At 32.5% G+C, this 23,774-nt stretch overlaps 4 protein-coding genes across 5 annotated transcripts; 2 read left to right on the top strand and 2 right to left on the bottom strand.

The window, feature by feature from the left end:
* The first annotated feature begins 2,820 nt into the window (after positions 1 to 2,820).
* LOC21399375 (transcription factor E2FB) lies at positions 2,821 to 9,428 on the top strand. Of its 2 annotated transcripts, none has more exons than XM_024169285.1 (14): positions 2,821 to 3,267; positions 5,853 to 6,048; positions 6,233 to 6,292; positions 6,434 to 6,519; positions 6,610 to 6,698; positions 6,824 to 6,878; positions 7,307 to 7,359; positions 7,445 to 7,495; positions 7,597 to 7,645; positions 7,816 to 7,881; positions 8,038 to 8,114; positions 8,235 to 8,457; positions 8,626 to 8,692; positions 8,809 to 9,428. In XM_024169285.1, exons 1-14 carry the CDS (start codon positions 3,088 to 3,090, stop codon positions 8,964 to 8,966), a joined length of 1,410 nt encoding a protein of 469 aa, XP_024025053.1. In that variant the 5' UTR covers positions 2,821 to 3,087; the 3' UTR covers positions 8,967 to 9,428. The 2 variants fall into 2 exon arrangements, with proteins under 2 accessions (XP_024025053.1, XP_024025052.1); XM_024169284.1 differs by having other exon boundaries at positions 5,850 to 6,048.
* A 731-nt stretch (positions 9,429 to 10,159) lies between these two features.
* Positions 10,160 to 12,805, bottom strand: LOC21399374. The gene is made up of 3 exons (XM_010103730.2): positions 12,466 to 12,805; positions 11,793 to 11,984; positions 10,160 to 10,432 (listed from the first exon to the last, which is right to left on the bottom strand). Exons 1-3 carry the CDS (start codon positions 12,733 to 12,735, stop codon positions 10,274 to 10,276), a joined length of 621 nt encoding a protein of 206 aa, XP_010102032.1. The 5' UTR covers positions 12,736 to 12,805; the 3' UTR covers positions 10,160 to 10,273.
* A 5,972-nt stretch (positions 12,806 to 18,777) lies between these two features.
* On the top strand, positions 18,778 to 19,380 carry LOC21399372 (transcription repressor OFP6). The gene has a single exon (XM_010103728.1). The coding sequence runs from the start codon at positions 18,778 to 18,780 to the stop codon at positions 19,378 to 19,380; it is 603 nt and encodes a 200-aa protein (XP_010102030.1).
* A 2,477-nt stretch (positions 19,381 to 21,857) lies between these two features.
* LOC21399371 (transcription repressor OFP13) lies at positions 21,858 to 22,574 on the bottom strand. Its single transcript, XM_010103727.2, has one exon. The coding sequence runs from the start codon at positions 22,572 to 22,574 to the stop codon at positions 21,858 to 21,860; it is 717 nt and encodes a 238-aa protein (XP_010102029.2).
* Positions 22,575 to 23,774: the final 1,200 nt, after the last annotated feature.

The raw sequence follows: 23,774 nt of genomic DNA, 5'->3' as shown, positions 1-23,774 counted from the left end.
TTAAAAGATATATAGAGTTATAAAGATAGTACAATAATTTTAAAAGGTTATGAGTAATGGTGAATATTTTATTTATTATTTAAAAACATAGCATAAGAAAAAGATTTACATAAAATGCATTTATATCATTAAAAATAAGTTATGAAAAAGAAACTTGATGTAAATAAATTTTAAATTTCTTATTAATATGAGGTTTTAGTATAAATACAATGATAAAACGATCATTTTATCATGTAATAGAAATATGATTATTTAATTTGACTCTTTTCTTATAATCCTAAGTAAGAGAAAAAAGTAAATAAACTAACAAAACTTTACGTAGTTTTTGACGTGCGATGATTTAAAAGTCACATTCAACACGTAATACAATTATTATTTAAATTAATAACTTTTTCTTAAGTTTTAAATAAAAAAATTGTATATATCAAGTAAAGAAAAAAATACAAAAGGTGACAGGCTGGAAAAAGAAATAAATTATTTTTTCTTAAGCTATAAATAATAAAAAATAGTAGATAACAAGAAAGTAAAAAGTATTAAAGACAAAGGATATAAAAGAAAATGCAAATTTAACTGCTCTTTTTTAAGCCCTAAGTAATAGAAAAAAATAGATAACAATTAAGTAAAAAATAAAAAAAGGTGAAGAGTAAAAATAGAAATAAAAATTAAACAACATTTTTTTGAGCCCTAAATAAGATAAAAGAGTAGATAACAAATAAGTAATATAAAAGGTGAAGGATAAAAATCAAAACACAAATTAACTGTTTTTTCTTAAGCCCTAAGTAAAATAAAAGAGTAAACAATAAGTAAAAAGTACAAAAAGCGAAAGTCATAAACATAAAAAAATTGGTTGACAACTTCCTGCTTCACCAAATTTTATATAATAGATATATATATATATATATATTTGACGAAATTCTAAAATTCTTGTTTCTTTTTCATCGATCAATTCATTTATGATTATTATTATTGACACCTTATGAATTTTAAGGTCATTTTCAGTTTGCTCGTTTGTCCTCTGAACTTTAAAAACTCTCACTTTACCTTCATGAACTTTGAATTATTTCTACTTAACTCATTATGTTGCAATTTTTGTTTAAAACACAAAGAAAAAAGAGAATAACGTAGTTATAAGGTCTTTTTGCTTAGATTTCTGTTAAAAAAAAATAAAAACTAAATGACCACACTTAACTTTCTCTTTTTTATCTGATTTTAATAAAAATTACTATAAAAAGGATTAAATGAGAACAATTTAAAATTTATAAAGTAAAATAAGAGTTTTTAAAATTCGAAAGACAATATGAAAATGACTCTAACATTCAGGACACTAATGAAAAGAATCCATTCATTTATGTTGTCTAATCAGTTGAAAAACTCCATTGTTAATTAAAAACTAATCAGTTGAAAAACTCCATTGTTAATTAAAAAAAATCCTCTTTTAAATTTTTTTTACTGACACGTGAATTCCACTATGTAGTCAACGTGTCAAACAAAAAAATAATAAAAAAATAAAAAAAGTGACTCAAGTAATTCTCTTGCGTCTATTTTTGTTTATCGAATCATTAATTTTCTATCCAACGGTCTAAAAAACGTGCCTCATTGATGAGGAAAAACAACGTCCAGTCATTGCAATTTTCCCTATATGTTGGTCTTCCATTGTCTTTTTACGAAAGTCAATCAAGTATCCGTTTAACATGTGGGCATATATCTATATTATATTGTATTATATTATTTTATTTTTTAGGATACATTATTTTACATGTTATATAATAGTTGTTGTATTTCTTAAAAAAATAAAAACATCGTTATTGATTTCTTTTAAACTATGAGTTCTCTTTTTACCATAATGAACTTTGGTTTTTGGCTTACAAAATGAATCTGGATATTTGTATAAAAATAAATGTACATTTCTTAAATTTTTATATTAGATATTTAAATTAAAATTGTGAACCAAACCTGTCACACCAAAAATGACATTATTTGATTATGACTAAATGTCCAGATACGTCAACAAGCCAATGTGCTAGTGCATTTACTATTTGATCCGGATCATTGGCTGATTTTTCAAGTAAATAATAATTTATCAACATTTACTTGTTTGTTACCTTTATGCGTTCTGATCTTTGCTTTAAAGAGCCCAAAAGTCAACATTTTAAAGAATAAGCTTTCTAAGAAGTGTGTCGCATCAAATTACATATTTATTTTTAAGGCTAAAAAAAAATCACCGATAGAGTCTTTTTTTTTTATTGTTAGATTAATTTTTTAACAATTAGATCTGTAGTAAGAGCAATTCTATATGACGCATTATAAATTTTTAATACGATTATACACAAATTTAATTGTTAAAAAATTAATGCAACAGTTAAAAAGATGACTCCAGTTGTTGTGGAGTAAAAATATGGGTTGCACCATAAGATTTGATTAAATCAAATTAAAATAAAAGGATATATAAAATTAACAAAACTTGTATGTATCTGACGGATTAAAACATAATGGCACTAGTAAAGTATTTTTTTTCTTACCTTAGAGTAAAATTCTCATGTTTTTTGCTAGAAGTAAAAAAAAAATGATAATATTTTTTGCTCAGTAGTTCGGGTTTTTTTTATTTTTTTTATTTTTTTATTTTTTTAATCTAGCAAAAGACTGAAGGCCTTTAATTTTTCAGAAAAGATTCTTCAGAAAAAAAAAAAGAAAAATGAAAAAAGGAAAAAAGTAAATAATAATAATAAAAAAAAATAAGTGCTTCCCTCCACATCTATATCCGAACCAAATTCCCTCCTTCCCCAGTTGCCTTACCAAGCCTTCCCTCGTTTTCTGCTCTCTTTCCTCTCTCTCTTTTTCTCCCGCTTTTTTTTATTTTCTTTTATTTTCTCTACAATTTTCCCTCAAAACTTCCCAAACACTCGTCCGATCTCCCTAAATCTCATCCCTTTTTCTCTCCCCCACTGTTCCTCAATCAAAATTTTCCCTCCAATTTTCCCTTTTCTTCTCCAATTTCCCCAAACCCTCTCAACCGATCCCCTTTTTTCTTCTCCTTTCTCTCGCTTTTCTCTCCGAGTCGCGATTCGATCTCCGGTTTGGAGCCAATCCATGTCTAACTCCTTGCCGCAGCCGCCGGAGCAGATCGCGCATCCGCCATTGAAGCGGCAGCTTCCCTTTTCGTCGATGAAGCCGCCGTTTTCAGTTCCCGCCAATTATCACCGGTTCGGTCCTGACCTCCGCCGGCTCACTTCCGATCAAGAAGATGAGGCCATTATTGTTAAGTCCCCAGTGAGTTTTTCTTTCATTCTTTGTTTTCTTTTTGTTTTTCTCTCGAGAATGCTTTTTTTTTTTTTTTGCTAGTGGGATTGGCATCTTTGATTGAACAATTGTGTCGAGATCTGCTTGCTTAGTTGCTTTGACCGCTTCGACCGCTTCTTAGATGTCTGAGTTTGGTGAAATTGACGACTGTGTTTAGTTCTTGAACTTCAGATTTGTTGAGTTTTGTTAATGCTTGCTTCACATTAGTAACTTTATTACCTGCTTTAGCTTTTAGTGGTCCGTGATCTTCAGTTGGGATCGTTTGAATTGTCACAAATTTGGCTTCTAGAACCCGGGAAGATTAACACTTAGGACAAAGATAGAAGCTTTCATGCCCTTGTTTCTAAATTTGTTAACTTTCTTCAGGATGATAATGTATAATTCTTAAGTAGTCAAGTTAGGGTTGTGTTATTCCGGAGAAGTTGGAAGATTTGGTGGAAATTGATTTACAAATATATCTATTCGACTGCCAGTAGTACATAGAATGAAGTTCGGTGATGGGGATGCTCCGACCAAGAAACATGCATTCCAAGAGTATTGTTGAAAATCAGTGAGCAGAAAAGCCATACCTTGCACTATAACTAGCAATTGTTTAGAACGGGCCACAGCCACGTTAAACCTTCTTGGATTGCTGAAAAGTCCCAAACAATGATTTCTATCAAATCTCATTGTGTTCAACTGTTGATCTATATCTGGCCTTTCTTGTCCTTGGAAGTGCTCAATGGTTGCAACTTTCATAGGAGGCATGTCCAAGTTTTCAAGAGCTTCCTTTATTTTGCGAACTTGTTGTTTATAACGTGTTATCACTCCAATGTCTTCTTCACACAAATCCCCGTTTTTGTCAGTATCTTTATCATATTTATTGCCTTGCCTGCCTCGAACCGATTAAACCATGAGGGATTATTTCTTTCCCTCTTGTCGTAGCATTGGATGCCAAAGAAAAAAAAAATGAGGAAATTCTGTGTCAGGAAGGAAGTCCACAATTTCCGTGGAGCTTAGGCCATCTTGACATGCAATCAGTGCTCCTTTGTAGACAAGTGTTGAGGGAAGATGTAAAATTCGGGATGACACCGGTAATTTCTAACCAATTTTGTTATGTAGTTTTCATCCATGTCTTTAAATCACTCCCACTCAAAAACCCTCTCCAAGACGATTTGCCCAGGCCATATTTTTCTGCTTCTTTTGAGTATTTTATTGGACCCAATTGCAGAGGGTCTCCAGCAGGAACTACAACAGTATCCTTGTTGCAGAGGTTGGCCATGGAGATCGTTGTTTAGGTTTCCGAAGCTTGGCCAGCATCATCTAATAATATATGAGTGAAGTGACCTTTCCAATATCTTCTGCATGAAGAAGGGAAGGCACTCGTGCAAGTTGAAACAATAATCTTACAGAAGCAGAACGAAGGACGAGATGATGCTTTAAGCCTGAATATGTCATTCTGTTCAACTTTTACAGTCTTTTCCTTTAGGAGTTTCTCAAGAATATGGTTTGCTACACTATTATATACTAAAAAAGCGATAAAGATGGCCTGGGGAAATCGTACTTGGAGGAGGGTTTTGGTCAGAATATCTTTTTTCATGGATTCTATTGGATAGGAGCTGTTTTTGGAGGAGGTCAAGATTGTAGTTGGTTGAAATTTCTTGTGGAAAGTTTAATTAGGAACAGAGGGTTCTGTCTGGTTTAGTAGTTTAGTAGTTTATAGTGATAGTTCCCGAAACAACTAACATATATGAGGCCATTAATAGTTTGTGATTCTTTTGCTCAATTAATAGTTTGTGGTTTGTGATTATTCTTTCTTCTGATGTGGTTCCTTGGAGTGAAGCTCTGAACACAGTCCTTTTGAGTAATGTAATTTGTATTTTCACTTACATAAAATAACAATATGTGTTGCATTCTTGCACCTACTTAGAAAAACCTAAACATATAAATTTAATTCAGCCTTACCTAGGCTTTAAAGCATTTGATGGTGTCTCATTTTTTTATTTTTTTCACGTGGTTCCGTGCTCATGTTAAAATGTACTTCACTTTGATATGCATCTCTACTTTTTATCAGCGTAATTATGAATTTCTTGACAGAAAAAATAATATAGAAATGATTAGCTTTGATCCAATCTATAAGCTTTTTTAAATATTTGTGGTTTTTATTGTTTCTGTTATATCGCTTACGCTTCCCTTTGGATTTATTCTGAGCAGTGTGCATATCTATGGTAATATTTTCTCAGTTAATGAGTTCAGAAAACCTGTTGCCCATGCGTGTTTTTTTTTCCCTCACTCTATTGGATATTCTGTCATTATTCTTATGTTGAATGGAATTTTGCATGTAAACGTTAGGGTTTAGTTGATTGGCCTGGCTATAATTTCCTTCAACATGGTTTGGGGTTCAATCCTTTAGGCTACCTACCTGGTGCATGACAAAAAGGCTCGTGCTTCCTAAAGGTTAACAAAAATGAAAACAAATAATTAAAGGAATTGAACTATGCATGTTTTACAGTTATTGCTTATATTTTAATCTCTTGCTAATTGTGTTCCGGGGTTATTAAATCGTCTGTTAGCAGTTAAAGCGGAAGAATGACATGACAGATCATGAAGTTGAATCTAGTGATAGAACAGCTGGTCCTAGATTTACCGAAGTAGTTAACAGCCCCCTTCAGACTCCTGTATCAGTAAAAACGGGAAAGCCAACTAAAACATCAAGGCTTACAAAGTGCAGTAAATCTAGACCTCAAACTCAAACCCCCGTTTCAAATATTGGTACGTTTTTCTTATTCAAAATCTAAATTATAGTTCTACCATATATATATATATAATATATATATAATATATAGATGGTAGAACTATAATATATATATGTAATCTTAACATGACCAAATGGATTAGTTTACTGCCACTATAATTCTCTTCATCTACTGGGACATTCATTCTGTAAAATTGGCAGGTTCTCCCTCTGGCACTAACCTTACCCCAGCTGGTCCTTGTCGTTATGACAGCTCGCTCGGTAAGAGAATTCTTTCTTATGCTTTTGTTAGCTCTTTTATTTTTTTTTTTCAATTGTTTATTTATAGAACCTTAACTTTACAGAAGGCTTTTAGTGCTATAGAGCATGCATATAACAACCTATTCTATGATCTCTGTTCAGGTCTCTTGACCAAAAAGTTCATCAATTTGATCAAACACGCAGAAGATGGTATACTAGATCTAAATAAAGCTGCTGATACTCTAGAGGTGACCCTTTTTTTGTGTGTGTGTGTGTGTGTGTTATGGTGGTGCACCTTCTATAGTGAAGTCTTGTAAAAATTCTTTTTTTCTTTGCAGGTGCAAAAGAGACGAATATATGACATAACAAATGTCCTGGAAGGAATTGGTCTCATAGAGAAGAAACTCAAAAATAGAATTCAGTGGAAGTACGGAAAGTTAAAAACTGTTTCTTAGATTTTTTGGAAGTTAGATGCCATTTGTTATTACAAAGGTAAAGCTGAGAATTGAGAATTTACTTAAAAACTAATGATTTGACCGATTGGTTCTTTAGGGGACTTGAGGTGGCAAGGACAGGGGATGCAGATGAAAATTATGGTAGCCTACAGGTACGGAAAACAAAGAGCCTGCTTCTTGATTCTTGCCATGGCTTGGGTGGCTCAAACTTTGCTTAGCAGCATGAATGCAAAATTTTTATGAGTGAACATCAATATGCTTGCTGTGCGTGCATGTTGCAATTCCCTTTTATTTAAATTTCTGAAGTGTTTGCTAACTTTGCTACCATTCTTAATACTGGACCGTACTCGTTTTATGCATTATTGATTTCATTCTTTAAGCAATTTTGATATAAGTTAACAGAGCAGTTCTTTAATATGCATGATCACTGGGATTGTCTCAGTAGAACTTTAATAGACCTTTCGCTGGTAGATTGTTCATTGAATTTTCACCTCTGGGTCAAATGCTGCAATGTGGGGGGAAAAAAAATCATATTCAGATCGTTAAGAAGTTGTCTTATGAAAACATTTTTTATTTGCAGGCAGAAGTTGAGAACCTATCTATCGAAGAGCACAGATTAGATGAGAAAATAAGGTTATTTGATTAATTCTTTTCAGTTCCACACCATTTTCTTAGATCAATATTTGGATTGTGCTGAGAGGCTTATAAAATCTGGCAGACAAATGCAAGAAAGATTGAGAGACCTGAGTGAAGATGAAAATAATCAAAGGTAAGTTTTCATCTTTTTTAACATTCTCCCCTAGTTGGTAATACTAGCAGCCAATCATTTGTATTGGCATGATCATTTCAATAATTTTTTTCCTATCTCAGATGGCTGTTTGTCACTGAAGAAGACATAAAGAGTTTACCCTGCTTTCAGGTTGGTTTGTTGTCTTTGCATAATTTTCATATGTGTTTCGCCTTGTTCTTTCAGTCTGCATGCTAGTGTCTCATACGGTTGGCATTGTTCATCACTCTGTATTTCTCGTTTTCATTTAAAGTTAAACTGCATTTTTCCGTTAACTGACCTTGTTATTTTGGATCTAACAGAATGAAACTTTGATAGCAATTAAGGCTCCACATGGCACCACGCTTGAAGTCCCAGATCCTGATGAGGTACTCCCATAGTAAATGAGATTTAATAACAGTTTATGCTTTCATATGTTTATCTCTCTCTCTTCCTCTTTTTTTTTTTTTTTTAATATACATTTTTCAATATATGTTTCTATTTACATGCATATTCCTCATTTAAGCTTCACACTTCTTTTGTAGGCTGTGGATTATCCTCAAAGGAGATATAGGATAGTCCTAAGGAGTGCAATGGGTCCCATAGATGTTTACCTTGTCAGGTATTACCGCTTCTGCATAAAAATCTAGTTGACCTCTTATATGCAGGTTTTTGGAATCCTTGCATAAATGATAATTAGGACAAGTTACTAACCTCGCTCTATCTCCCACCCTGATTCTAGTAAATTTGAAGAAAAGTTTGAGGAGGTTAATGGGGTTCAGGTCCCTACAAACTTTCCATCAAGTTCAGGGATTAATGAGAACCCAGAAACATCAATAACTGTAGAGAATAGAGCTGAGGACATCGAGGCGCAGCCACAATTTGATGATGGGATTGGTGTGGATCCTAATGCCACACAAGATTCAATGAGTGGGATGATGAAAATTGTTCCCTCAGATGTTGATGTAAGTCTGTCCTTGATGCATAGGGATGTGATAGCTTACAGAATTATTTCAATAGCTTTTTTGAAGAAAGAAAAGAACAAATGGGAATCTTCAGCATGAGCTCCTTTCACATTATGGAATATGTTCAGTATAGTAAACTAACTATCGATGTTTTCTTGCGTTGTTCAGAGCGATGCGGATTACTGGCTCTTAACTGATGCTGATGTTAGTATCACAGACATGTGGAGAACAGATCGTATCCTCGTCTTTTTGATCTTGCTACTGCATTTGTTTTATTTGCTTATCATAAACTTGTTACTGATAGAATAACAGTAGGCATAAATCCTGAATTTCTTAACACTTCAACTATAGCTGCAGTTGAATGGAGCGACTTAGGGTTTCATGACGACTATGCAATGATTAATGCTAGCATGCCAAGGCCCCAAAGTCCAAATTTGACTGTGGCGCCTTCTCATGAGAATCCTACGGGAGTTGAAACCACCTCTAATAATAATCGATCTGGAAGTTAAAACTTCTAATAGAATATCGTGTTTGCTATTCTATAGGAAATTCACGAGCTTGTCTTTCAGGAAACCTATGATGTCCAACCACGCCCCTTACACGCCTATGCTGTTCGCTGTGAAGGTTGGATGGAAGGTTCCATGACTCTGGAAATTTGAGAGCTGGAGATAGAGGTAGTTGACTCATTGTACAGGTTAAGTAATACGTAACAATGTATCTAGTGGCCATTAAAAATTACAATTTGTTATGTATCTGTGTATATTAGTTGCATTCTAGATTTTGACTAGCTGCTAGACATCGGGTAAAGTAGAATTCGGATAGTGATCAGGGAAGTTAAAATGATGGTACCGTTAACAATTTAGTGTAGAAGAACCAGATCGGAAAGACAGTTGGTGCATTATCTGTATATCTCTTTTCTTGACAATGTTGTGAGGTGATTGAAGTAAATACCACTTGTTGCTGCACAATTTAGCACGTGACAATTGAATTCAAAGTTTCCTTCCTGATCAGCAGGTGGGACTGGTAAGTTCATATCTGTCAACTGTTTTATGCTTAATTGTTTGTCGTTATCTCTCTTGTTATAATTATCTTGAGGGTTAATTCCGTAATGCCAAAGATAGCCTGTTTCAGTATGCCCCCTGACTTGTCAAAAAAAGTTCATTTCGCTCTTGAAGTATGAAAAGTGCAAAACATCCCCTAGAACTAATTTTACTTTATAAATGTCTCGTGAATTATTGACTTTGTGTTAACTTGCCCCTTATCTTTTAAAAAGTTGAGGGATAAGTTGACACAAAAGTATAAATTTGGGGAGCAAATTGATTTAAAATTATTAATTTGGGAGTATTTATAAAAGTATAAATAGTGTCATGTCATCATTTTGTTTGTTTTATAATTCAGGGTGAAATGAACCATTTTTAAAATTATGGGGACATATTGAAATAAGATACAAAATTTGGGGGCCATTGATGAAATTAATCGATATATTTATTTTCCTTTAGGCATGGTAAACTTGTGATTGATTTCATAGTTATTTCGCATAATTGCCTTCCGCATCACTATTATCTGTAGCTCATAATTTGGTTTATCTTCCTTGATTGTGATTGATTATTAGCAAATACTATTAGCTGAAACCAGAATGGTTGTGTGTTTAAATTCTCTAATTATTCGCTTGATTGATTGCTGGAAGAAAATGCTCCTAAAATTCTCATCAGTTAAGAACTTGATATTTGTTGAATAGTTTACATTAGTACGAGTAAAGTGCAAAATCTCGTATGTTTTGGAAGATTTTGAAGGAAGAAGAAAAGTGGTACAAAAACTAGTCTTCCTTTTCGACCTTCTTTCCAATCCAACTGGCAACAATGGGAGTGAGAGCAACGGTCGGAGGAAACCTTATGGGAGACGCAGCCTTGTGTGCAGCATAAGCCAAAGCAAATGTTCCCACTTTCTCTCCTGTCTCGTCAGCTGAGATTCCTACCTACAAAAGCACCCCCGAAGGAAAGGCATTGATGCAAAAAAAAAAAAAAAAAAAAAACACATGACATTGAATTGAGCAAATTCGTATCAAAATGAGAAAGCACGCAAAACTGATTAATTTGATGGTTTAAAATACTTTCCTCACTTGATTTTGGTCTCTGTTTTAAATTTTTGCACATAGTGAATTGAAAGTAGCATCATCAACTAGTCTGTAAGATTTCATGGCGTTATAAGGGTAAATTGCACTGTTGCATAATGCATCTTGTACCTTTAATTTTGACAACTTACACCTTAAACTTTAAAATAAGTTACAATTAAGGTCGATGAATAATGATGTTATCAAATTGACAGTTTAAGATATGTAATTGGCATAAAAAAAACAAAGATCGCCATTTTTTCAAACCATATGGTGTGCATCTCATATCTCAAATTGTTAATTTAATTACTCTATTAGCTATTGAATTTTAATTGCAACTGATTTTAAAATTTAGAGTGTAATTTATTAAAATTAAAAGTTTAGAATTCATTATGTAAAATCAAATAGTTTATGCTATGTTTGGTAGGATGGATAAAAAAGAGGAAAGAAAGAGAAGTAAAATACCTAAGTGAAGAAAGTAAAATGGTTTTCTTTCATGTTGTTTGGTAGAAGAGAAAGAAAAATGAAAAGAAAATGTTAAATTTAAAACATTTTACAATAATACCCCAATACAAATAAAAATATAATGAACGGTGAATGTTAAAATTATTATTTTACATTTCATTTTTTTGTCAAACTTTTTCCCTCTTCTTTTCTTTTCAAAGTTAGAAAGATTAAAAATTAGTAGGCCTCATAGATTTTTATTTTTCTTCCTTCCTCATTTTCTTCTACAAAATCCTTCCACTATTTTCTTTCCTCTCTTTTTTCCATCCTACCCTACCGAACACACCGTTAGAGTACAACAATGCAATTTACTCAATCAGTAATGGTGGTGTCAATAATAATGATAAATAGCATTGCTCTGTATAAAATTAGAAAAAAAAAAAGAAAAAAGAAAAAAGAATCCATAATAAGACTTGTTTGAATATCTCGGTGTTAGAGAGAATCATAATTTAAATTAAGTTTTCAATTTCAACTAATTAGGGTTTAAATTCAAATGCTATGATTATCTTATTAGGATCTTGTTTGCTGTGTTTATTTTCTTAAGATCTTGTTTCTGTTTCAAGTTTAAATTATTTTAGATTACGATAAGATTTGTTTGTCTAGATTAGGATAAGATTCGTAAACTATATATATATATATATATATATATATATATGCTATTCATCATCAATTGAAAAGCTATGCCATATTTTTCCAATCCTATTTCTTCTGTACTCGGTACCTTTTGCAGCAAAGCTTGGACATCAACACCAGCGCCAATTAGAACATAACAAAGGGAAAAGGAGATGATTGAGAGAGTGATGGATGTGGCCAGATATGCTCCGCCGTATTTCGCCAACAGCTCTTTCGCTTGATCGCCCTTCGATTTCTTTTTCTCCCCATCTTCCTTTCCTTCCTCTTTTGAACTAAATATCTGGACATTAATAGATTTTTTAGACAAGAAAAATTAGGTCGCTTTTGCTCTTATAACCTTTTTTTTTAACGGCCAAAATAAGCCCGCCGAATAGCAAAATTAAAGGAACAAAAAGCGTACAGTTTAAAACATGTTTCTAAACAGGTGAATTAAGCACAAAAAAAAAAAAAAAAAGTTGTCCAAAAAACAATAAAGCAACAGCTCTTTCTTGTAATTTGTTTTTAGCTTCTGCAGTTTTACTGTTCTACGCAATAGAACTAATAAATCTCCACAGCTAAGAACAAATCTATTTGTACAGTAAAGAGTTCGAATCAAAATTCCTATCTAAATCATTTATTTCCGAGGCCTTCCATCGTCTCTCTTGCAATTTCAAAATATAATACCAGAACTAGAAAGAGCGAAAGTAGAAAAGTTTTGAACGAAAACAAAAATTACTACAGGAAATTCATGAGAGAGAGAGAGAGAGCAGAGAAATGGGTACCTTCCAGAGACCAGCCTCGAGACCGTACTTTTTGGTAATTTCGTCAGCAGCAGCAGAAGAAGAAGAAGAAGAAGAAGAAGAAGAAGTGGGGTTTTTGATTTCCTCTGTTTTCTCTTTGAGGGCTTTAATTCTAAAGCGTTTAACGTCAGAAGAAGATGATTGAGAAGGCGAAAAAGCTTGAATTGGGGAACAACAATGGCGGAGTCTCAGCTGCCCTTTATCCAATAAAGAAGCAGAGCAAACGGGAGGGACTAGTACTGCTGTTGTCATTCTTGGCCGTCCAAAGATTTTCTCACGAATAAATCAACAAAACGGGGAAGAGAACATTTTATTAATTTCCCAATTCGGAACTAAACAAATAAATTTAACTGAAGTTGCGCTACTTTTTTTTTCCTTTTTCATTTCCCTTTTGGTCAGTATTACCCCTTGCCATTGAGAAAATTAGGGAGTGTGTCATTCTTATCTCTTCAATTTTGTGCGGCGAGCCATATTTTCCTCGGGGTCAATTTAGTCTTTCTGTGCCTGTCATCTGTGGAATAATCATCGCCATTGAAAGTTATGGTCATGAAAGGATACACGTAGCGACATGATTCCCCAAAGGAAAAAAAAAAAGAAAAAAAAAAGAAAAAAAAAAGAAAGAAACTAAAACAAAATAAAATAAGAGGCACAACCAATCAAAAGGGGAGCATGAAAAAGATTGCCCTGCTTAAAAAGGAAAAAGAACGAAAAGAGGTTTAGATATTTTACCAATTTTTGTTTTGTTTTTTTGGTTAATAAGTGGATTTCATTACCAATTTTTGATTGAAAGATATTTTACCAATATTCTTGTAATTTTGGAGTCCCATTCTCTAATGAGATCCCAAACTAAGTACGCATTTTTAATCGTTTAATCTGATTAAAATTATATTAAAATAAAAATAATGTAAAATATACAATTTTATAATATAAATAGAGACTTATTTTTATTTTATTTTTTAGATCCTACTATTAAATCTCTTTTCGGATCTTTATTAACAATACTTTTTTTTTTTTTTCATACATGTAGGAATTCTAGCTCACTAAGGAAAAAGATATAATATCTTGGTGAAATTTTCAAATATAATTTATTTTAATGCAAAACAACATTTCATTAACAACAAAGATAAAGTTTAGAGAAACCTCAATACATGAAACTTGATACAAAAAATTAAAATTAGTAGATTCATTGACGTCCTAATTCAAGGATTCAAGATCTAATGTGGACACAATTTGGAGCACTTCTTCGGATTCTTTTAGTTTTCCTTCCACAGTTGGCTCTCCTGAATGGGTTGTAACAAACTCTCTACAATGACCGATCTCTAAAATTCGGTATTCTTCCGGATCAAGTTCACTATCAGGAGATCTCACTAAAACCATACAGAAGATGAAAAATAATACTAAACCCATCCTGAAAAAAGATCTAGAGATTGGTAGATGAGCAAAACCAAAATCAATAAAAACAACCAAAACCCACACAGATTTAGAGATTGGTGGGCGGAAACAAAACTAACATTGATGAATTGATTGTCTTTATTCCACCTACGACTAAAAAAAGAGAAGAAAATACTAACACAGACTCTACCATCATGTAGATCGGTCGACGTCGAGCGAGTTGATGTATTTTAAAAATCAACCGCAGTTCCAGTAGTCAGTTGGACTGTTCTCCTTCTTACCTGCTCTCTCTCTTTCTCTCTGATGAAATATAATTTATGAGTTCATAAAATAAACATTTTTTCGTTGGCAATAAATAATATTAGCTAGCTTTTTTACAGACTTTGGTTAAATTAAGTTAGCGTTTGAATCTCTTTCACAAGTTAAAGTTAAATAAATAAATAATAGTTACTAATTAGCTGATATAACAGGTGTATAAAATTTTGAACATTAAAGTATACACAAGTTGATTAAGAGCATGCCATCAAAAAAAAGTTTAAATTTTTTATTCAATTTTTTTTGTTCAAATCTATGAATTACCAAAAGACCATAAATTATTATTATTATTATTATTCCGATTACTAAACTATCGTGGTTTATAGACCCTATTCGATATTCTCTCATATGTAATTAATTCATGATACCTACCGAATCTACTTGTACTAGTAGTAAGTCGCATCTTTTATATATATATATATATATATATTTGAAATTTTTCTAGAGTTGATCCTTAAAATTCAAAATGAAACTAATATCATCCTCATTGTGCAGTATCGTTTTTTGTTCAAAATTTTAAATTAATCTATTTTAAATTAAAGGGATATATAGTTATGATTAAGAATCACTATTTTAAATTAATCTATTTGAAATTTTTCCTTTAAGATCACAGTTCTTCATAGCTATCCAAACTCGATTCGAACTAGAAGTCCAAATGAAAGGAGGTTTAGCGCCCTATATATATATACACACACACACACATAATTCTTCCACACGAATATTAAACTCTCTAAACTCTTCAATAATCTCTACAACCCTAAAATCCAGGCACAATAATTACTCCCGTTTGTTCAAAGAGCACTTTTGGACGTACAAAAGAATAACGATAATACATGGCAAAGAAGATTCGTTCAGGAACCCCAAGAGCCGACGGCGAAAAGAAGGCCAATTCTGATTTCACCAACTCAGATATCGGTTTTTGCAGTGACGATGATCGGTTTAAGTACACTTCACTGAAGGACTTGTTGCCGCCGACGAGCCACAGAAGCCGCCACTTGAAAGAAGGTGTTTTGAGAAATATTAGTCAAACAGCGCATGAAATCCGGATCAGTAATCGTCTTGTTCAGAAGGCTGCATGGCTATATTTGCGGGCGAGTTTACCACGAGAACACGCTGATCATGAATCAACGGAATAAAGGGAATTAGGACGAAATACTTTTCTTTTTTCCGTTTCTTTTAGACAATTTTGCTTTTTTTTTTTTCCGTATATTTTTCTTTTTTATAAATTATAGTTTTCTTTTATCGATCTTTAATCAATTTTGTGTATTTCGGCTTAGCAACGATCTTCTCTGGTTCGCAATCATTCAAAAAGGGTGTTATTTACTTCATTAGAATGTATTTTCTGTTCTCTATTACTTAAGTTTGGCCCTTTTGCACTTTTTATTGATATTTACATATTTCTCCAGAAAAGAAAAATAAAATAAACGCGTATGTGCAAAAGGGGTCGTTTTATTATAGATATTTTTTTGTAAATTGCTGGCATTTTGTAAAATTAAGAAAATTGTCGTTTTATCAGTGAATGTTCTGGTGGTGTGTCACTTGTTTGATCAATATCATTTAATTTTTAACTAATTTTAATCAACAAATAAATCAGTAATAAACCTGTGTATCAATGATAAACCGTGATATATCGGCAATTAACTATTGTAGAAAACAACATTTACGTAAAAAATTTCAATGATTAACCTAAAAAAAGAGACATTAATTTAAAAAAAGATGGTCAAAATTAGCCATGCACCTAATTTTTCCATAAAATAAAACGCCGCCGCAGGATCTGCCGTTTTGCTTCGTAATATTGAACGCCACAGACTGCGAGAGTTGAAGGAGAAAAAATGCGGAAGCCGAAGCCGAAGCCAAATATAACATGGTCAAAGGCAGTTTTTCTTGGTGTTTTGATGTAGAACAAAACAAGACTAATCTTGTAATTTTTAAAAATATTATTCCAAGAAGAAGAATTCAGTCACATGGGAGGGTTTCAAAATAATTTGAAGTTTCAATTTTTATTTTTTATTTTTTGGTATCTGCAATATCTTTTTGCCAAATAAGGCACCCTCCTCAATCATTTTCTCCATTATCATGCTTGAATTTTTAATGCAATTTCTCTCATGCTTAATTTGGAGACGAAACTTTTCTAAAGATCATAACGACCGTGTTTAGAATTGATCTCATTTTTTTCACGTTTTTCAAGAGAGAAAAAATAAAAATGTTTCAAAATGACGTTTGACGCAATAAAGGCAAAAAACGAAAACGAAAATGATTTTTTAGTTTACTGTAAAATGAGAGAGAAATAAAAAATGACTTTTAGTCGTTTTTTATTTTTTATTTTCATTTTCTCCTCTCTCGAGCAGAGAGAGAAAGACATTAATAGTTTTTTTTATACTGAAAACAATCTCTTGATAAAACTACTAAACGCATTTTCAAAAATAATTTATGTGTGAGATTGAAAACGTTTTCATTTTTATTTTCATACAAAAAATAAAGTCATTTTGAAACGAGTTCCAAACACGCCCAACATTTTTCTTAAACTTTAATTGGGGCAGGTCATATGCTATTTTTCCGAGTCTGATGAAAAGATACTACAAATACTAATCCTATAGATATAGAAGTTATTATAAGAAACACGATATACAGGTAGTTGTCTTAATAAACTCTAATGAAGCTAAAAAAAATAGTGTGCACTCTCTCTCTCTATGTTCAAAATATGAAAAGATAATACAAATACTAATCTCTATAGATAGAAGTTAATTATAAGAAACGCGACATACAGCTAGTTATCTTAATAAACTCTAATGAAGCTAAAAAAAATAGTGTGCACCGGTCTCAGTAAATAATTACATTAAAAATAAATACACAAAAGATCAAGCACACGCATGATTTTGTAACAAATCATCTACAATTAATATTGATACAATAGAATCTCGATAAATGAATGCTCGATAAATTGACGACATTCGTTTAACATTGTTTTACCCTCCTGATTTGGGAGCAACATGCTAATTAATAGTTTGAGAAATGTATTTTACACTACAAAAACACTTGGAGTTTGACATAGGACCCATGTACTATATAAACTAATGATTTTACTAATATATGCAACAGAATTCCTATGCTATGTCTAGGAGCCCAGCTTCATGTAATATGTATCCAGTTTTGCTCAATCGTAGTTGATATTATCCCTTGACTAACTTGCAAGAGTTCAAAACTGCTGTCTTGAATTTTCAGTTCCATTAGTTTGTCTGCTCAATACTATTTTGCCATATCATTTAAGTTTAAAAATTTGGCCACATAATAAATACTTAATAATAAAACTGCCTAAGAAGTTAAATGGGTTGTCAAATTATCAACCAATGGGATAGAAAAATATCACAGCAGATCTCAAGTCCACTTTCGAGTAAACTTTTCTTTGTTTCTGAGTGCAATTGGATTTTCTTTTTTTTTTAACTGAAACAATGCTTTACGCATTTCATGAGTCATATAGCTTCTTTCTTTACACCTTTCTGAGGGAAGCCATTGTTGTAAAACTCGTGCCATGTCTTTTGTATACTTCAATATGAGTTTTGTTTGGTCAAATGTTCATAAAATAGAGTAATAGAGTAATTGAACAAGGAAATGTAATTTTTTTTTTTTACTAGTTTAAATAAGATACACATAATAGACATTAATTAGTTCTTAAATTTACTTGATTACAATAGGATGTCAGATGCTATGTTTTGGAAAAATAAAGAATATTTTCATAAATTAATAAAACATTAATTAATAATTGCATAATTGACAGATTTTTTTTTTGGTCTTAAAAAGTATTAATTTATAGTGGTTTTAGTTTTACTGTGTGAAATTACAATAATCTAAATCTATGACTACTTCCATACCTTAAATTGGAGGCTTAGAGATGTTTCAAGATAATTCATTGCCCTTTTAATACTTTTATTTACTCTTTTCTTTAAATACAGTATAATATATTTAATAAAAGTGCTCAACAAGGTGTAGGTTTAAGTTTAATTGAAGAACAAATTTAGCTTATTAAGCAAAAAAGTAAAAAAAAAAAAAAAAAAAAAAAAAAAAAAAAAAAAAAAAAAAAGGTTAGCTCTTCATATTCCTACCCGTTTTCATCCCCGTAGTATTTTGATCATTCAGGAATCTCGGATCAACGTCATAAAATATATTCTCCTTCCAGATCGATAAAAGAAACTCGTACGCAATCAATATTGTAGCATTATCAGAATAGTTACATAGACAAGTTGAAATGAAAAATGAAATAAACAATTATCCCCCAAAAAAACGTTGAAATAAAAAATAAATTTAAAAAATGAAATAACGAATCTTATCGCCAAAAGTCCCTTCCCAACGTCACATCCCTTAAATATCTCCATAAACATCTCTATATTTCCATATTACTCAATTCAAAATCTTCCTCTTCAACAAACTTTCTCTCCATTTTTCCTTTCCAAAATCTCTCTCCCCAAACAGCCAGTATTCTCATCCTCTACCTAGAAAATATCGTCAAGAAACAACTAGAAAGAAAGAACAAGAGGAGGGAGAGTGATAAATTCTAACTCTCAAATTCTCAATATAGTTATAATATTTTCAATGTCGTCCAACAGATCAAAAAAGCTTCTAAAAACCATTTTCAAGGCCAATGGGGGTAATTGTGGCTGCGGAAAACCAAAACTCTCCGACGTATTTGAGCCAACCCCGAAACCCAAAACCTCAATTCACCAAAACCCTACAGATCTCCCGGCGGACTCCTCCTCATCGAGCTCCTGCCTAGGAAGAAACGACGGCATTTCAACGACCGACGACACCGCCACCGAATTATCAATATCCTCATCGATGACGCCTCATTCTCTTCCTTCTTCGGACGTCGCACTCGAGAAGAAGATTCCGAACAAGAAAAGCATTAACGACAGTTGCATCGCCGTCGTAAAGGACTCCGACGACCCTTTCGAGGATTTCAAGCAGTCGATGAAGCAGATGATTTTTGAGAAAGAGATTTACGCTAAGAAAGATCTTCAGGAGCTTTTGAGGTGCTTTCTCGAACTGAATTCTCCTTCTCACAGGGAGATTATCGTCCGCGCCTTCACGGAGATCTGGAACGACGTCGTTTCGAAGAGGCTGTCGAAGAAAAGTACCGGTGATCATGATCATGAGAGTTTAGATTGTCGTTGTAGTACACGTGCGAAGGCCATGTGAGGGCATTGAATTCGCACGTGGGAGGAAAGAGAAGAAGAAGAGAAGAAGAAGCTGCATGGGAAGGTCCCGGCCTACAATATTACTATTATTATTAATTGTTAATAATTATTATTCATGTTGGTTGGTCAATGTTAATTAATTAGCAAGAAAAGAGATCTATGATCAAAAAGAGCTTTAAAGAAGATGTGTGGTGGAGATAGATATGAAATTGATGAAGAGAGATCTATCCTAGTTGGGGTTTTGGTCTGTGGGATGCACATATAATTATAAACAATAATGGTAGATGGGGCAGGAACTTTAAATGAGATCTGAAATTGTATAGTGAATGAGAGGGAAGAGAAGAGTGTGAGAATGGTTTTTTTTTTTTTTTTTTTTTTTTTTTTTTTTTTTTTTTTTTTTTTTGCATTTAATTGTGGAATGTTTCCAATATGGGCTTCATTCAATGTTTAGAAGTAAGCTAGCTGTGATTTTTAGTAGTTTTTTTTGTAAGACTAGTGGACCAGTGGCTGGGCCATCTATTTTGGTTGTTAAATTTTTGTGTCTCAGTAATTTACTTTTTTTGGTTGTGTAATTTGGTGCATGCCTTTGTCAATGGTCTCACTTATATAACACATTATAAACTTGGTACCGCTGCTTAATTTGTGTGCAATTGGATCGAATTTACCTTTTTTTTTTAGATCAGATATCTCTGCCTTTAATTATATGATCTTCTGGGTTCATTTTCAGTTAATTTACAATGCTCCCCTCTCGTGGTGTTTCTTTCTTTTTCTTTTTTTGGAAATATATTTCATACCTTAAAAACAAAAATACAAACACCAATCCACACTTGATGATAGTTTCATGAGAATCACATGATCTCCATTGTTGATTTATGAGAGTGACAAGAGTCATTTTTTTCCCCACCTGAGGTGTTACCAAGCTGGAACTATGATAGGTTTATAAGGGAGCGAGTTACTCCACTCACTAAGGTTAACCTATTTAAGTTGGAACCTCAATCCCTTATGTTGAAGCTTATGGTGCTTATATTGATCTCCCTAAAGACTAAACTTTTAATGATTATTATTTACTTTACTATCCCTACAGCAACAACAGTTTTTATATAATGACTACTTTAGCAAGAAACGATGGTTATATACTCAACAGGAATGTATAAACCAAAATGCTACATATACAAGAAATATAAATCCTTTGTTCAAGGATTTCAACCAAAACGAACATTTTGGTTTTTGGTAAACTTTATGTTTTCAAATGTATATCCTTTTCTTTTAATAAGCAAATATTTTATTAGAAAAAAAGGAAAAGATCTAAAAAGAAGCATAAAAGGTAAAGAAACCCAAAATCAAATTATGCAAGCAAAACAAAATGAAGCGTAAAACACCCAAAAAAAAAAAAAAAAAAAAAAAAAAACCATTAGAAAAATCTAAGCTTTTCTAATTTTAAAACCCTTCTGAGTATGAGCTATAAGCTAGTAGGATGACTTTGTTTTCTCCAAATGATTGTTTAAATTTTTTCTCACGATATTAAGACTTACAAATTTTCTTAAGAAATCGAAGAAAAATCTGCCTCTTTTTGAGTAAGTAATCATGTAATTGTTGTTTGCTGCTGTGGAATTCACTTTAAGACTTCGATTTTCAGAAGAGTCATCATTCAGTAGATCCACACAAGACTCTCCGGGCCTCACACATTTGAGATTGATATTTTTGAGATTCAGCATTCTCTTCAACATCAACATGCTCGAGCCACTAGGAAAGAAAAATGCCAAAATTCTTTGTTTAGATAAAACAGAAACGTTCTATCTTTTAATTTGTGCCTATTTGTCATCTTCCTCAAATATATCCCCACTTGAACATTTTTCTTAGAATTCTATCATTTATTATTTAATTATAAGTGGTTTTCATATATATATATATATATATATATATATTACCTATGTATATATACATATCTATGTATATCTACATAAGAAGTCAATCGCACTTCTTCCTTTTCGACCAAAACGCTAAAACGCTCTCCCCTTTTTTTTTTTTTTTTTTTTTTTTTTTTTAATGCTTCGTGGATCGAAGACTATAGAATCCTAGGAAGTAAATCATCTACATCGGGGGAAAGTGAATTAACATTTTGTGTTCATACGCGAGTGTAATTCAACCATATATACATGTATTTAGGGTCACACACACATATATAGCTCTAAGTATAGGTGTGGACGTTCTAATTCTCTAATTTTTTATCAAAGTCGGAGTCATTGTTGGTAGTCCACTTATGATTAAAACAAGAAAAAAAGGTCATAGTACTTGTTAACATAGTTACGTATAATTACATTATACAGACAACAGTCTAGCTAGTGCCCACAAAAAAAAAAGAAAGAAAAAAAAAACAGTCTAGCTAGTAATACCATAACATATATATATATATATATATAGAGAGAGAGAGAGAGAGAGACAGAGAGAAACTGATATATCATGAAATGCGTTTCAGAATTATTTTGGACATGATATTTCCTTCTCCACGCGTAGACTGCTTTCGTTAATGTTAATCTCCCACCAATCCTTGGATTTCGAAGAAGAAGCAGATGCATTATAAGAGAAATAACAGGAACTAGGGCAAGAAGGAAGCCCGGCATACATGTCTATGAATGCCTCAACTATAAATCCATGGTTCTTCTTCTCGTTCATACTCAAGTACCATGAAAGTAGGCCTTCTAAGTATTCCCAGTTATCCTTTTCTACGCTATTAGTCTTGACCAATCCGTAAGCCTCGGCCATTTGCTCCATCGAAACCCTAAAACCGGCATAGGGATCGGATGACTCGATTGCGTGCACGACGCAGTCTTGGAACGAAAACCTAGTCGATCCTAGTATTGAGTTTGTGTTGCCTCCCGGCTCGAAGAACAGCCTATTCTTTTTTATTGCCTGTGCTGCATTCTCGAGCGACATTTCTCCGCTTTTCGAGATCTGATCTTGCCCTGCTGCTGCACTGGCTGCCAACGATGATAAGCACCTCGATTGCGACCACGAATGGTCCAAAATGGTAGCAAGCTTGTCGGCTTTACGGGGTGCTAAAACGAAATTGGCATTGTTCTTGAACATTTTGGATTTGACATAGAATGATATCGTTTTGAGCTGCTTGAATGGTCGCCATTTCCATGAACATGGTCGTTTGGTTTTTTTGTTCTTGAAGAGTGAATGAAACCCCATGTCTTATTTTTTTTTCCTTTTTTTTTTGGACATGTTATAATAATCACTTCATATGCTTTTGAAGATTTATATGAATTGATATTTTGCATATTCTTGTTCTAGCTACCGGGTGGTACTATTAAAGCTTTTTACAGCAGTATTCTTGGCTGGACAAAGGGAAATGAAAATGGTCGTTAAGACATTTTATGAAGAGCATTTAGTTTGCAATATTGTTTTTGCAGGATTTAGTTTGAGACTTAAGTTCTTTTTGTTCGGTGGAGCATTACAAAAGATATGGGGGTTAGTTGTATAGTCAGTAGGGCCAATATGCTCGTAAATAACCAGTATAAATCTTCTGTATCAGTTTTAAGTAAATTAATTAAATAGCGTTAGTGAAATGCTAGCTACCATGCACCTCTTATTTTGTATAAATTTTAGTAGGTGATCGTAGGTATATAATTAGAAAAGGGGACAAATTACTCGTTTTCCTCCAAACTATATGCAATGTCACAGAATACCTCTTAAATTGTAATTCCAGTCATTTTCCTCCTCGAACTTCAACAACTCTTGTAAATTTTCTTCATTTGTTAAATTTTTACCTTTGTTGTTACTGTTGACCGCCATTGAAGAACCTCCAAGATCCATTAGGCCAAGTAAATTAAGAGAAAGTTTGTGTAGTAAAAAAAATGACAACTCCTAAAGCGTAATTGCACTTCTATGTGACTAAACGAGGAGGAGCTAACATAGTAATTGTATACTAAAAATGACTCACCGACACTAATTATTTGTATGATACGTGTTATTTCTGTTAAAAATGTTAACATAAGGAGGTTTTTTGTTAGGTTTTGCATTTCACGTGACATTTTTTGTCAAAAATTTAGTTAAGAGAGGAAATTTGCAAGAGTTGTTGAAATTCAGGAGGAAAAAAGCTAAAATTAATATTAGCAGATTTCTTAAGCTAAGTTTTGGAAATTAAAATAATTTTCGTAATAACATTTTTAAATTTAGATAAATATTTCTGCAATACTGAAAGATCGAGTAACCTATATGTAGCATGTGTATAGGTCAAAAAGAAAAAGTGATAGTACAATAGATCGTTTTCTTGTTATTTATTTATAATATATATCTTGCTTATTGAAGCTAAGGCGAGAACCAAATTAGAAATCAAGCAACTGATAATATATATACATATATATATATATATATATGTATATATATATG

The sequence above is a fragment of the Morus notabilis genome, unplaced genomic scaffold, assembly GCF_000414095.1.
Source record: "Morus notabilis unplaced genomic scaffold, ASM41409v2 Scaffold133, whole genome shotgun sequence".
NCBI lineage: Eukaryota > Viridiplantae > Streptophyta > Magnoliopsida > Rosales > Moraceae > Morus > Morus notabilis.
This window is presented reverse-complemented; position numbering and strand designations above follow the sequence as displayed.